The sequence below is a fragment of the Peromyscus eremicus genome, chromosome 16_21 (genome assembly GCF_949786415.1).
Source record: "Peromyscus eremicus chromosome 16_21, PerEre_H2_v1, whole genome shotgun sequence".
NCBI lineage: Eukaryota > Metazoa > Chordata > Mammalia > Rodentia > Cricetidae > Peromyscus > Peromyscus eremicus.
Window position 1 is genome coordinate 30090757 of NC_081432.1, and position 16104 is coordinate 30106860.

General features: G+C 47.3%; 1 protein-coding gene across 1 annotated transcript in view; it reads left to right on the forward strand.

Moving 5' to 3' along the window:
* Positions 1 to 16104, forward strand: part of Fhl2 (four and a half LIM domains 2) — a 74993-nt gene that overhangs the window by 45483 nt on the left and 13406 nt on the right. Inside the window, exons 2-3 of the mRNA XM_059282064.1 lie at positions 490 to 670; positions 13112 to 13286. Of these exons, the coding sequence (XP_059138047.1) occupies positions 515 to 670; positions 13112 to 13286 (331 nt within the window). The 5' untranslated portion in view covers positions 490 to 514. The remainder of the gene's footprint in view (positions 1 to 489; positions 671 to 13111; positions 13287 to 16104) is intronic.

Below are 16104 nucleotides of genomic sequence, written 5' to 3' on the forward strand. Positions count from 1 at the left end.
GGTTCAGGTCAAGGTCAAGACTCTCCTGGCCTCTGACTACAGAATTCCCTGTCAGATACTCTTGCCTTGTACCACCATGCTTTTCTTCCTATGCAAATTTATGAATCATAAAGCAGAGCACATGGAAAATCTTTTTATAGAGATAGACATATTGTTTCTGTGCCTGTCTTTCTATTTTGAGGGCAGAGAGGTGAGGCAGGGTCAGGCACTGGAAGCCTACCCACAGCTAGGGTAAATTAGAGGTGCTGCTGCTTTTTCTGGAATCTGACATTCGGATCCAGTCAGTAATGACTGCTGGAATGCATGGAGTGCATGGAAACACAAAACTCCTCCAGCTAAAAAAATGTTTCACTGAAGATGGTGAGCATTGAACGTCTGTCCGATTCATTGCCTTCGTGGACAGGGGCCTCGGACATTGCCTTCGTGGACAGGGGACGCGGAGGGCTCCTGAGTCTGAAGTGTGGTGTTTTTTTTCCTCCTTTTTCACAGGTGGCTGTAAAGTCAGGGGGTCAACATGACTGAACGCTTTGACTGCCACCATTGCAATGAGTCTCTGTATGGCAAGAAGTACATCTTGAAGGAGGAGAACCCGCACTGTGTGGCCTGCTTCGAGGAGCTCTACGCCAACACATGTGAGGAGTGTGGCACACCCATTGGCTGCGACTGCAAGGTAGCTGTGTGTTGGCCCTCGACAACTCTCCCTGCCCCCCCCTTCTGCCCCTCCAGGCCTGCCCAAGACCAAGCTACTTCTTGGCACCCTGGACCTTATCTCCTAGTAGGTTCTGTCTAAGAAAGCCCCCTTTGATGGCCTTGAATTCTTACGAGGCTGGGCAGAGCTGCTTTCTCCTCGATCCAGTCTCTGCCCGTCAGATGAGCACCTTGCCAGGTTGTCTGGTTGGTGTTCTAAGTCCACTCTCCCTGTTCTGGTTACTAGGGCCCTTATCTAGCCCCACCCTTCCGGGCAATGGTAAAGCCTTCTCCTGGCCCTGCTGTTTGCCTCTTGGTGACTAACAGGGAACAGGTGCTGCTCAGTAAATATTTGAGGAGTGAATGTATGGATGCATTATCTAGTCAGCCCCCAAGATAAATGGACCCAGAAAAGCAGCAACGTCCTTGGGGTATGATGGGCTCTTTTCCCTTGGGGTAGAAGAATGGGGTTTGTATTTTGCTTATACAACAAAGGAACCAGCAGCTTCCCACAGACAGCACAGCATGGGGCGACAGAAACTTATTCATTCCTGCTCATTGGCCAGTGATGAAAGGTCACACATAGCCTACCCTGGGTCCCACAACGGAGGGTCTGTCTTAGCTTTCCATCTATGTGACAACATACCGGAGACTAACAACTTCTAAGGAAAAGTTTCATTTGCCTCACAGTTTGAGACCTTCCAGTTCTTGGGTGGTTGGCATTGTCATTTTTGGGCAGCAGACCATGGCAGGAGCATGTGACCGAGAAAGCCTCTCCCCTCCTGGTAAGAAATAGGAAAGAGCTAAGGCCCCAATATGTCCCTCAAGGGCACATCCCCAGTGACACCCCCACCCCAAGCTCCACTTCCTGAAGGTCCTACCACCTCTTAGCAGCACCAAGCTGGATGCCAAGGCTTTAACACATAGATCTTTAAGGGACATCTCAGACCCCAACTATAGTGGGGTCCATGCAAGATTCTTGATATCTTTACCTGCAAAAACCCTCCTAGAACACACTTGAAAAGTTCTTCCGATGATTGCCACCCCCACAGCCACAGAACTGATTGCAGAATGGGGTCACTTCGGAGTCCCTAGGGAACTCCCTAGGGTCTCAAAGGAAACTTGTGGCTTTGTCCTGTCTAATTTCTGCTAGCAGTACTTTATATTCCATTGGGATTGCTTACCACTTTCTTCCGTGACTATAAAAATCAATACGTAACTTCTGACTGACTGACTCAGGCTCTGTCTGTAGTAGAAACATTCAGGCATGTCCAGTGCATGCCCCTTGCTCATTCTTTTATCGTCTGTCTCCTAGAAAAGAGTAGCCAAATGGGTGTGCCGGTAATTTCTGTTGCTAGGCATCCAAGTGTTGAGGAAGGGTTTCCGTCGGGGCCAGAAATGAAGGACGTGGACCTGGGCCACTCAAAACCAAGCTGCAGCCAGGTACCTTCAGCTTCAGAACAGGAGTGCTGCGTGGAGTGTTAGAGGGAACTTATCAGTTGTGTCACACAGATGATAAAAACGCCCAGAGGTTTGACTACTGCAAGCAAACAGCTGACCTGAGCCATCTCAAATTGCATTTCCTCCCTTCTCCAGTTCTTGCTAGTGTATGCCGTGTTCCAGGTGGTAAGTGTTTTACTCAGCTTCCCATCGTGGTAGCACAGATCATTAGCTTAGAGAGAGTCATTTAGGCTCCTAGCTTTAGAGGGGTCCCTCCACGATTGGATGGGCACACCACTTTTGTTGAGGCCTGTGCCAAGGCGACCCATCATGGTGGATGCACATGGAAAAACAAAACTGCTTACTCTGTAACATGAGAAACAAAGTGGGAAGGAGGCAGGAGCCAAGGTCTCACAACCCCCTTTTCAGGGCACACCCCTCAACCATCTAAGGCCTCTCTATCTTCTAAAGGTTCCACGGCCTCCCAATAGCTCCTGGTTGGGAACTAAACCTTTACTACATAGGACTTTAGAGGAAACCTGAGATCCAGACAGTAGCAATCTCTCCAATTATTTAATAGGTCAAGCATTAGAGCTCAGCTGCCAGACAGTCTCATGCCTTTCCATTGAGTTTCAACCAGCTACTTGACCCCTCTGTGATCCTGTCCACATCTGTAAAATGGAAAATCAGGTGTCTGCTGAGTGGGGTTATTGTGATAAGTGTCCTTACACAGAGTCTCCACCGTGAATGGCAGCTGCCATGTTTTAAGCCCCATGCTTCTGCTTTCTCTCCAATTTCTTTTTCATTCTTTCTGTGATGCTCTCTCTAACACATGACTCTCAGAAGCCTTGCCCTCCCTATCCATTTTTGTGACGGATGTATCAGTAAAAAAAATGTCAATGTGGAAGACAAACCTGTAGACTGAGACACAAAGAAGTATTTTATAAAAACCATATCTGGGGAAGAAAGAGTTAAGTTGGTGAGAGGTCTACATAGTGTTCTGATGATGAATGCCAGTGTAAAGGAAATATCGTGCATATCTGGGGCTAGTCATCCCTGACCGGTGGCCGAAGTAAAAACAAGAGTCACTTATCATTTCTCCAGAATGATTTCATGGAAAGACCCCAAAAGCCAGTCTTCCTTCCAAAGACATTTTATGCACAAATAAACAAGAGTTTCTACGAGGGGCCAAAGTCAACAAGCCTGCGGAAGGGGTCAAAAGCTAGTGTGCTGAACTTTTCAACCCACACCAGCAACGGGAGATGAGTGCGTGTGGGTCCTGCCCTGGGATTTTCCTCACTTGGGAACAAAGAGCCATTGGGTTGAAGTGAGACTTTTGCACGGGAGGATTTACACTGTTTGCTGTGGTTTTCTTGAATGTCAACTGTAGTTGTCTAGTTGACTTTGTGGAGGAAGTAGTGACCAAAAAAAAGAAAAAAAAATATTTCTGTTACATCAGGAAGTAAAGTAAAAAGTTGCAGCAGGAGGGTGGGGTGCTTGATTGAGCTAATGGCCCCCAGTCTTCTGTCTTCTTAAAGCAGTCCAGCCTCCACAGATGGCACTCAGCTCCCTGGAAGACACGCTTATGTGTAAAACTTTAAGATATACTCACGCCTCTGGGAATTGCGCTAATTTTGAGGTACTGATTAAATTTTAAATGAGATAGATGAGTTTTGAGAACCCGTCCCTGTAGCCAGTGTACATCTTTTTATTTGATTGTCCCGGGCAGCCGCCTCGCTCTCTTCCTCTTCCCCGTTCAGCCTCTCTTTGGAAATGCCATGACACCCAAGGCAAAGAGATCATTGATTCTGACAACCAGTGGAATAGTTGAGAAGTCACAACACAAATGCCGTTTTACTGTCCTGCAACACTACGTCCCTCTTAATTTTTCTTGGATACCTATAGACAGTAGCACACAAAAAAAATTGTACTGATTATAGGATTTATTTTATCAACCTGAGTTCTGACCCTCAGAAAGTAAAGAGAAACAGAGCACTATGCATATGAAAAATTAATGCCCTTCACAAAGGGCCTCAGACTGAGCCGACTGAAGATTCCATGCATGTCTTTGCCCACGAGGTCCTGATGCTGGGCAGGCTGTCATACCCAGGTGTACCTTGAGGGGGCGCTGTGATGAGAAGTAATAGTCATGAAAAGATGCCTGTAGAAGGATGCCAGCAGCCAAGACTAACCCTAAAACTTAGCACCTGCTGTGTAGTTACTTGGCCCTGGCACTTGGAAATTACTCTGTTGCATTATCTAAACCCTTCTAGGGCCCTCCCACTGATAAGGACGTTTTCATCCCATCATATGTAGAAGCCTCTGAGGCTTAGAAGAGTTGAAGGTCTTCCTGAGGGTTGGGATTAGGAAGCAGTAGTCATGGAAGGTTCCTAACCAACAAGCTATATGCTCCCTGCCCACCTGCACACAGCCTTGGCCATGGTCTTCAGGTCACATACGGTCTCTCAGTGGTCAGTCTTGTGAATAAGGGGTGTTTGCCTGACCTCTGCCAACTGTCTCCCCTGATGGAAAAGGTCCTTGGTTTTCTCCTGTCCAGTAGCAATAAGTATGCTGCAGAAATGGTGCCGGATTTGTTCTCTAGTTCCTGTCCAGCCTCCTGGTGTTACTGAGGCAGACTCACTGTATCCCCTGTCCCTGTCCACCACAGTATGCCAGTCACGGAAATAGTGAGCTTCCCAGTAGAGTTTATTCCACAAGCCTGTGGAGATGTAAGAGGAAGTTTCAGGTCCACTCCCCAGGACAAGGTTGGGATATTTATGGGTTAAACATGGAATAGACGATTATATTCAGCTTCCTCACCTGCGGACATCAAGGCCCATACTCAGGTGTTATCTCGACCTAACTAAAAGCTAATAATGACAGCAGGTGTGGCCTGGAGGGTTGATTCAGGAACTCCAAGCACATTCATGGGCTTCTTATTGGCTTTACTAGTCAATTAGGAGGGAAACATTGAAGTAATAATGGAATTAGTACAAATTCTTCCCTTCAGAATGCAGTTTCTCACTTAATGTGGGAAGGTTTTTAAACAGAAACTCTAGGAGATCCTTGTTTGGGGACTGCATGTGTGAGCTCTCAGGTAGACTCTGGTTCTCATGTACCCAGGGGAGATCTAGATGCTCCTATTGTGTTTTAGAAAGTTCTTGCGCACCAGTAGAGTAGGGAGTTGTTAGGAAGAGGCCATTCTTCCTGCCTGCAGCCCTTCTAGACCCTTCTCTGCTAAGAGTGCTACTCCATTCTTTCTTTCATGGCCTCTTACAAACTTGATGCTTACCCTTTGGAATGATTTTCAAGTTTTTTTTTCTTTCGAAAATATGAGATTTTGTGTTGGGTGTGGTAGTTCATGCCTTTAATCCCCAATGCTCCAGAGGCAAAGGCAGGTGGATTTCTGCGAGATCAAAGCCATTCCGGTTTACATAGCAAATTCTAGGCCAGCCAAGGCCATCCTGTCTACAAAATAATAATAACAATACATTTTAAAAAATGTATCAAGTCAGTACTCTCCAAATTAGGATGCTTAGGTTCATTTTATTATTATTATTATTATTATTATTATTATTATTATTATTACTACTACTACTACTTTGTGCTTGTGTGTGTGAATGTAGGTATGTGTGGGTCACTGTGTGTTTATGTAGGGGTTAGTTGACAACCCTCCAGGGAGTCAGTTTTCTTCTGACTTATGGGACCCAGGGATCAGGGCCGTACACAAGCTCCTCTATCAGATGAACCATTGGCCTGATTTCTCAGGTTGTAACGAGCCAACCACCTTTATAGATTTTCCATGTAGAATCTGCCCACAGACTTTGTAATGAGCACAGGCATTACAAGTATAATAATCGTACTTGTCCCCCGGGTGCATGCCAGGATTCCTGATGGACACCTGAGGTCATGATTTGTACAAGCCCTACAGTCAGCATGATAGCATGTCACTGCTGAGAGCTGCATAATCAGTGTGACAAAAGAAGATTCGTGCCCCATCTGGGACAACATGAAATGTCTTGAGATTTTGTCACGCTCCTCAGAATGTGTTGCAACTTAAAACTTAAGAATCGTTTATTTCTGGAGAGTCGCATTAATAATTTTATATTGTGGTTGGCTTAGGTATCTGAAAGTACGGACAGTAAAATTGTAGTAAAGGGTGAGTGTTGGATTTATTTGGACAATCCTTAAAATAAACACTGTATTTAAAGGAAATTTAATACATCAGGGCCTTCGGGGTGATGAATAAAGCTGACTGACTGGGTTCTGTCAGAAAGACCTGGAAGCTCAAGAAGGTCCGACAGCATCCTTCCATGGCATGCTCAAGGCAGGACCCTGGAGCAGCTCTGCCTAGGCTTATGCCTGGTTCCATCTTCAACAAGCTCTGGGGACGGGAACCAGCTCTGCCGCCTCTGGGGATGGGAACCAGCTCTGCTGCCTCTGAGGACGGGAACCAGCTCTGCTGCCTCTGGGGACGGGAACCAGCTCTGCCGCCTCTGAGCCTCCATTTCCGTATCTGTCACATGAGGCTGCTTATCGCGCGTGGAACTGTCAGGGAAATTAACAACGTGAGGAAATTCGCCTTCTCTGGGACGGTTGTGTGACAGCCATCCTCCCTCCTGCTGTCCACTCCTCCAGACTTCATGTGCAAGGATCCGAAAGGACATAGTAGAAACAGGACCACCCAGTAGTCTCGGAGCAGAACATCTTTTCAGCGCGCTGGATGTAACTGATGAGCAAATCCACTTAGACTCTGAAATCAGACAGCTTGAGAAGCAGTTAGTACTGGAAACTGACAGGCAAGCATCTCCTCGGTTAGGTAGAAGATCATGCAAAGGAGCCACGGGAAGACAGCTGGCTGCAGTAGGGACCCTGCCGTTCAGAATTACCTCCAGCTATCCAAAGGCCCTGGGGTCCCTTCAGATCACTGACTCTTCAGATTCTAGGGCTTATCTGAAGTCCCAACAAGGGCATATTTGGAGGCAAGCAACAAGCACGTCCTAGATTGGGAATGTTCTCAAAGTGAAAACTACAGTCTGAAAAGAAGTGTTTGTGCTGTTCTCCATGTGTCTCAACTGCAGTTGATGACCTTCCTGTGACCTCAAGATCAGCCCGAGTGGTTTTCTTTTTGTTTTTCTGGAAATTATAAAGGGTCTTTCCCCTTCTTTTTCCAATCTCTCTAGAAAACTTAGTCTCTCTCTTGCCCTTCCTCCCTCCTTCCCCTCCTTCCTTTCCCTTTCTTCCCTCCCACTCTATCTGTCTCTCTGTCTGTCTCTGTCTCTGTCTCTCTCCCTCTCTCCCTCTCTCCAGTGCTGGGATGAGCATAGGGCTTCATGCATGCTAAGCCAGTTCCAGCTGCCCCGCCCCTTAGCAACTAAGTGTTGTCATTATCAACGCTCGTGATGCAGTGTGGTCCTCGGTATCTGGAAGAGACTTGGTGCAGGGTCTCTTAGTAATAAAATATGAAGATCAAGTCTCTTATAGAGAATAATATGGCATTTCCATGTAACTACACACAGTCTCCAGCATTCTGTAAACTCTCCCTAGGCTACTTGTGATTCCCACTGTGGTACAGACACTATGTAAAGAATTGTCGTGTTGTTTTGTTTAGGGAATATTAGCCCCTCAAAGTGTGCATGTTCAATACAGATGAGGTTTTAGTTTCAAATCTTTTCTGTCTGTGGTTAATTGAACCTAAGGATTCAGAATCTGTGGATATTAGATTCATTTGTACAAAACAATATAGAAAAAAATGAACTAGCCAACACTGGCATGGGGCTAATCATGAAAACTAAAGCTCTGTTTGGAGCTATGAATCTGAGGAATGGAAAGATCACTTGGCACTGGGCCTTCATGATGAATATTTGCCATGTAGTGTCAAGCATTGGTCAGCTCTGACCTATCTATCATCTCAGTTTTTTTTTTTTCTTTTTTTTGTTTTTTTCGAGACAGGGTTTCTCTGTGTAGCTTTGTGCCTTTCCTGGGACTCACTTGATAGCCCAGGCTGGCCTCGAACTCACAGAGATCCACCTGGCTCTGCCTCCCGAGTGCTGGGATTAAAGGCGTGGGCCACCACCGCCCGGCTCATCTCAGTTTTTGAGTGGCATTTTTGAACTGTCTCTGAGCCCCCAGGGAATCTTGGGACTAAGACCTTGTCTCCCACTAAGACTCAAGACACTGAAACCAAAAGAGCCTGGGAACTACTCTGTGCTCTGAAACAAGTGAAATGCGCAGTCTCAGTCACCATCTTCTCACCACTTCCTGATTAGCACAGTAAGCAGTGAGATCCCCAGGAAGATGTGACCATATCATCAAGTGATCTCAGAGCACAGCCTGAGAACCCCAGGAAGAGCCCAGTGGCCTAATAAGTGATGTACGGCTTTGCATGAGTGAGTCTGAAAGAATTGCCTGACGTTGTTCTGTGTTGGCCAGAACTTTCACAGGCAGGTGAGATGTCGGCCGAGCCTGCCACTGAGCCACATTGTGCCAGAGAGGAGAGAGATGGATGGAGGTATAAAAGGGTAGGGCCGGAGCAAGCCAAGGCTGGGTGAGCATGTTGGGATCTATTTGGAAAGAGCTGACGCTGACGTACCACCTAAAAACAAACAAAAATGGAAACAGAGTTTGGTTTGTTGAATCAGTGGCGGTAGAAATCTGGGGGTGTGGGTTGGGGGATGCTGGAGGAAACATAGCTTTGTGCATCCTTGCGTCAAATCTGCTCATGCATAAGCATAAAGCTTTATCTCATAGGGTTATTGTATAGCTTGAAATAGGCAAGATGAATTTAGAAACATATTTTTAGAATACAAGGACCAAGGAAATTTTATAAGCACTATACAAAATTAGAGTTCCGGAATTCTTCCTGTGGGAGCTTTTAAGATGTTAAAATTTTTTAATGGGGTGTGGTGTCTCATGCCTGGAACCCTTGCACTTGAGAGGCTAAGAAACGAGAATACTGAGTTTGAGTCTTGGCCTCCACAGTAAGCTCAAAAAAAAAACAAAAAAAAACCCCACAAAACAAAACAAAACAAAAAACCAAGAGGACACAAGAAAGAAAGAAATTCTGATTTTCGTTGCTGTCGTGTGGAAATTTAGTACCAGTGAGTGATGCTCAGGCCACCACTTCTATGATTGACTTTGAGCTGGCGTTCACTGAGCAGTCCCTACGCAGCAGAAACTGCCACAAGCGCTTTACATGTATGAAGGCATTCTCCTGTCACTGCCAACAGCAGGCACCGTCCTTTCCAGGGAGAAGTCTGAGGTTGAGAGGCTCAGGGCTCGCCCTCAGCCATGCCCCTGGTGTGTGGAGGATTGAGGGTCTGGCCCTTGGGCTCCTTAGTTGTTGAGTCTCCTGCTTCTGGGAGTGCCCGGCTCATAATAGCACTCACCACGTGAAGTGTGTGACACCAGGCTCTCCTACTGCCCGCACATCTCACATGCTCTGATGCTGAGACAGAAAGGTCATCACCATCTCGAGCGGGAAGAGGGGAAGGACCAGTTCTGATCCTCCTACCCACCCATCCAGGACCTGCCAGCAACTGCTGTGCAACCCTGTTTAGTGGCGTTTTTTTTCTGGTCCATCACTGAATTTAGGAATATAGTCAGAGGCTGATATTTACCTTCAGAGAAAACATTTCTGTCAGAAAGGGCTAAGAATGATTAATATGCACCATGCTGTTCATGGTGAGTGTGTGTGTTCGTGCATATGCACTCAAGGGCATGTGCAAGAGAGGTAGGAAAGCCTCAGGAAATGTGCACCAAGTGCCCTGGACCTGGGAAGGCAGCTGGGAGTGCTCTGTCTGACTCTTGATAGGCCTCCTGTGATCTCTGTATGCCTGACTTGGCTCTCTGAGTGGGATGGGGTGTTTGTTTGTTTGTTTGTCTCCACTCTTCAGCAGCCAGAAAGGAAGAGCACCATTCGGTGGAGGCAAAAGGTGAAGTGTCGCAGCCAGGAGCAGGCACTTTCCTTCCGGTTTGTGGCTGAGAATTGGGGTGTCCCATCAGGAGTAAGTCAAGTCAGTAGAGGCTTTAGCCTTGGGCAGGTCTGAAGCCCTACGCTGATGCTTCCATCTAAAGGACATGACAGTCAGTGCTCATGTTTAAGGTAATACTTGGGAGTGTCACATGACTGTCAGCAGGACGGTCTTTAACTGCTGTGTTTTCCTGGCAGAAATGTTTACTGTGGAAAGAAAAATGAGTTTTAGAGCACTCAGCTAGCTTTTCTGCACATCTCTCATAACACCAATGCAGAGGACTCTGTCCGTCTAGGGACTCGCTAACCTGGGTGGGGACTGGTGACATCTGGTGGGTTCACTTTCATAATGGAGTTCTTACGGTTTTCCCCCTCTGTTTTTGCCATTTCTGAAGGTTACCCCAAAATACAAATTTCCTGGATCCTTGAGGTGTTTTGAATGAGATGCCCCCTATGAGTCTGAGGCTGTTTGGGAAGGATTGGGAGGTGTGGCCTTGGTGGAAGAACTGTGTCACTGAGGGCCAGTTTAGGGTTTCAGAAGCCTTTGTCATCTCCAATGCACCGCACACTCTCTGACTGCTACTTGCTGTTCTGAGATGTGAGACCTCAGCTCTCCTCGTCACCATGATTTTGCTCCACCATCAAGGATTCTAACCCACTAAAACTTTCAGCCCAATTAAATACTTCTTTTATAAGTTACCTTGGTCATGGTATTTTGTCCCTGTGAGAAGCAACTAACAAAACTGTCGTTTTTCTGCTCACTAATAAAAAGTGACAGCGTGTGTGTAGTGCCTGCACCCTAGCAGGGTCGCCCCGCCCCGTAACCATAGCCCACCTTAAAATAGAGGCTTCTGACTTCGCTCCCTCACTTCTGTCCAGCGGTGGCCTACCATGAAAGCAGTCTGCAGCCTTTCCGCCCAGAGCCCTCCTTGGTCGGGCGACCTATCACAGAGGAAGGCCAGCGAACTTCTGAAAAAGCAACCTTCCACTGAACTGTCCCACAGCTTTGCGCTAGGATTTGAGCCCAAGGCCTGATTTGAGTACATGCCAGCTGTGTGACTGGGGGCAAGCTGAGGAATGTCTCTGAGCTTCAGTACTAACTACGTTCTAGACCTAGGTAGGATTGCGAGCTTACGACACAGTCCCAATTATCGTCATTGATAGTGCAGATTTCTGTGGCTTATTTTTTTGCGTCTGTTTTATTTTCTCTGCTATTTGGACCCCTGATGGGTTTCATTTTGAAGAAATGAAATGCGGTATATGCATGGAGAGAATACCCATGTTATATCCAATCCCAAAATATATATCATATCATGTATCATATATATATAATGTATATATATATAAAATGATAACATATGCATTGTATTAGCTTAGCAGTTTGTAGTGAGTTAACACACAGACACGTGGGTTCAAATGAAAGCAGCTTAATACTTTATTTCACTTAAAATGAACAACTAAGTACATGTGCTCTCCCCCTGCCAAAAAACATTCTAAAAATATTTAAGTGTTAAACCTGCAAAAGACAGGTTAGGCCTCTGCTCCTCACTCCCTGCTCTCATCATTCATAGGCTTACGGGAGACCAGTATGTTGGTGAGACGTCTCCCTGGTCCGCTTCCTCAAAGGATCAACCCTCGGACACTCAGGGATCTGAGGGAGGGGGGGGGAGGGGGATGGGGAGAGGGAGAGGGGGAGGGAGAGAATGGTTCTAGTTTGGTTTCATTTCTGAGTTTAGGTTGGGGGTGATTAGGACTTTCTGATCAAGTCCAAGAGATATATGTTAATACCTCCCCTTCCTCCCGCCCCGTATCTAAGCTTGACCTGGGTGTAGCTCACAGGGCTTGGGATGTTTTGCTCTTGAAGCCCTCTGTTTGAGCCTTGTTATGGGTGCTCAGGAGAGTTTCAGCTGGAAGTCAGCCCAGGAAACGAGGTGCCTTCATATTCTGTTTCTATCTGTTTGGTGGTGTGGGTCAGGGTCACAATGGCAGGCACAGAGACGTTCTAACGTGAAGCTGGGCGTGAAAGGACTGTCACTTCGCTCCATGTTAGAGCTTTCAAAATACTAGGGGAGACATAGACACGTGTTTTTTTGTTTTGTTTTTTCTCATTCTTCAAGCAAGGTCAGGATGCTAGGGGAGATGTAGACACGTCTCCCCCCCACCCCCCACCCCCCCACCCCCACCTTGCATTCTTCAAGCAAGGTCAGGGGCAGCACAGAGCCGACAGGATTCCTCCCCTGGACTCTTTGGTCCTCGTTACTATTTACTAAGGCCTCTGCCTCTATCTTTCCAAGGCCTTCCGCGCAGGCGTATTGTTGACATCTGCAACCCAGGCAGCCCAGTGCAAACCCTCATCTCTCCCTCTCAGAGGCAGTCCAGAGCACACCCACCCACCTCCGTGCCCACCCCCGTCTTCCCCTCCCTGTGCCCTTCTCTTTCCATCACCACAACCTGACTCTCACTCCCTGTAGCCTTCAGGTTGCACAGAACTCCATGCTGGCAGGAACATATCCTGATCCACCTGGACGTGAACTTTCTCACCCTGGGCCTGGCCTGGCCCGCAGTGACATGAAGCTCTGACAGACACCCTGTCTCTTGTCTCTCCTGTCCCGCTATCCACATGGATGCTCTTTCTCTTCCCTGATTCCCTTCCCAACTGGGGGCCCAGGATCCTGCCCTGGAGTCTGAATGCCCTAACACCCGGGGTCTCTCTGCCGTGCGTGTGACCGCAGTGGCCCATCTTCTGAATATACTTTTTACAGGAAGTACATGTTTTTTTCAAAAGCCACCCTCCTTCCTCTCTCTCCATCTTTACACATGCACGCGCGCGCACACACACACATGCACATGTGTACTCTGGCAACGTAGCGCACCAAGGCTCCCAGGCCCCAGCCGACCGGGGTCCATGTTTATCCCGAGAGTTTCTCTGTGCCCCCATGCTAGGATGAGTTAGACAGCAGCTCCACCTCTCCTGTTTCACCTCTCTGACTCTTGGTGTGTCTGGCTCTCCAGGACTTGTCCTACAAGGACCGGCACTGGCATGAAGGCTGCTTCCACTGCTCCAAGTGCGGGAGCTCGCTGGTGGACAGGCCCTTCGCCGCCAAGGAGGAGCAGTTGCTGTGCACCGACTGCTATTCCAACGAGTACTCGTCCAAGTGCCAGGAATGCAAGAAGACCATCATGCCAGGTCAGAACACGTGCCTCCCGCATGTGCACACAGCTCAAGAGGCGCTGAGCCAGTCCAGGGATGGGCTGGGGGGTGGGACTCCCCCGTGGTCATAGACACTGGTGGGGCTACTTCAGTGCTGTCCCCTGAACTACAAGATGTATGTAGTGACCTAAGATGTGGGGGGTGGTAACCTCTCATCCCAGCTGGTGGATCTCGGAGTTGGAGGCCAGCCTGGTCTACAGAGCTAGTTACAGGACGGCCAGGGCTACACAAAGACACATTGTCTCAAAAAACGGGAGAAAAAAGATGTAGGGGTTGGGGGAGGGATGAGGTGTATCATTTAGAGGAGTGGGATCTCTAAGTGGAACTTAAGTTCAGTCACCCCTTGGTGTTTTCAGGGATTAGGTCCAGCTACCAAAACCCACAGATTCTCAAGCTCCCTATGCAAATTGCCTAACGCTGGTAATAGAACATCTTCCCATGTATTTTAAATAATCTTCAAGTGCTATATGAACACCATTTTACTGTGCCATATGGAAAATAATAACAGGAGAAGTCTGTATAAGTTCTCTAAGGAAACATTTGTTTTCTTTGGGGAGTTTTTTGTTGTTGTTTGTTTGTTTTGGTTTTTTGAGACAGGGTTTCTCGGTGTAGTTTTGGTGCCTGTCCTGTATCTACTCTGTAGACCAGGCTGGCGTCGAACTCATAGAGATCCGCCTGGCTCTGCCTCCTGAGTGCTGGGATTAAAGGGTGTGCCACCGCTGCCCCGCTGTCTTTGGGGATTCTTGATCTGCCTGCAGTTGGTTGCCTATGGCTAGAGAGAACTGGCCAGTAAAAGAATGCCAGGCGTTCCCTGGAAATACATCTCCTCCTCTGCCTCACTTTTCCCAGTACGTGTGTTTTCTCATTCTGCCCTGCTTGCTGAATTTGTGCTCAGCTATTTCAGCAACTATGACTTGTGTCCTGGTGTGTCAGGACTGGTCAAGAGCTACATGTTGCTTAGCTGGAGCCTGAGAGCTCATTCCTCTGCCTGGCCTCATGGAGTTCTGTCCTAGATAGACAGACATCAAAAAAGGACAGAAGCACAATTGGATTAAGAACTAGACATAATGATAAGGTAGTGTCTGTTTTTTGCACCTGGAGGATATGGTGTCTCCCCGCCTCCCTCTCTCTACTTTTGGTTTTGTGTAGGAAAAAGGAACCTTTACTTTAAAAATTGAGTGAACAGGCCAGGTATAATGGTCCGTGCCTTTAATCCCAGCATACCGGAGGGAGAGGCAGGCAGATCTCTGTGAGTTTGAGACCTGCCAACGTAAGCTGATGAAAATACATGGAGGACTGGTGTAACTCAGTGGTAGGGTGCTTGCGAGCATGTGGGTTTGATTATCCTCACTGCAAAAATATGCACAGATATGCATATGCAACTATGGGATTTATGGAGCAAATCTTATCATGCACATGATGTGAAAAGGGGCACTAGAGCAGCTTAGAGAACCTGGCCTACGATTCTGATGTCACTTGACTTAGAAAAGGTGGTACAGGCGTGGGTGGTAGATTCAGCGGCCACCGTGAGGAAGAGCCTTCGCGTGACCTATTAAAGGCTGTCCAGATTCAAGTTGCCTGGTTCAGCCAATAAAAATCCAGGTCTTCATTTACGTCTAAGAGCCAGGTAGCTTTCAGCGTGTGTCACACATGGCTACTGATGAGCTACACAAAGCCGGCAGAGACTTTCCATCCATGGGAGTGTCACTAGGAAGTGTATGCCCTCTCTGAAGGTGAGGTAGGCAGATGCACCTGTAAGCAGACTCACTTGGATTCAGCGGGGATAGCAAGATGACTGAGGACAGAGACATCTGTGAGCAGATGGAATTCAGGGAAATGTTACTTGGGGTACGTGGGCTCTGAACTGTTCTTGTGGGGAAGGTAGACCGAGCCTGTGCAGACTGTGGTCCAAGCAAGGCCATCGGGCGTCCTCTAGTGGACAAACTGGGTATAGACAGTGAATGCACATTGTTCACAAGGCAGTCTGTTCATACAGTCCTGAACCTGGCCAGCCGGGAAGCTGAGGCAGCCTGGGCCAGACTGCCAGATTCTATGTAAGATAACTAAATAATTTAGAGTGACAAGACATCTTTTTTTGGAATCTTTTAATTATAGGAAGGTTTAGGATCAAAGGGAAGCAGACACGTTAAGAAACTTTAGAATCACCAGCTGTATCCACTCTGTGGCCCACAGACTTTGTGTCCCAGGATAGCTATGAATGCCAACCAACACATTTGTAGATCACAATATCGCATTGCGTGTCATCTGGTTGCACATCCCTGAGACCACGGTAATATTAAGTAACTGCCAAAATGTGTATGAGGTTTTAAAAAGTGAATTAATCTTGGAATTCTGAGTCTTAAAGTACATATTGAGAAAGCATTCGCACTTATGATTTTAAGTTAAAATTTCTTCATGTGTTAGCTATTTTAGCACTTAAAATATTTCATTATTCATAACACCTATAATTTTAACTTATTTTTGCTGCTACTGTTCAGTAGTTCATTTTCCTGGGACCGTTCAGGGATCACCCTTACAGCAGCTGCTCACAGGAAGGAAGAGCTCTGATTGGCCACTGGGATCAAGTGTGTCTTCAGGCTCCAATTCTCAGCCCCAGTAACCTACTTCCACAGATGTGTAGTGCTCCCCGACGTGGCCGGGCCATGGTGAGCTCTTCACTGGGACTTGCATTTTGTTGGAAAGATGTTGTCACCCTTTATTTCTGTCCTGACTGCCCTACCTCAGATACGATAACCATTTTTACCAAGGAAAAAAGTACCACGAGTCTCAGAAG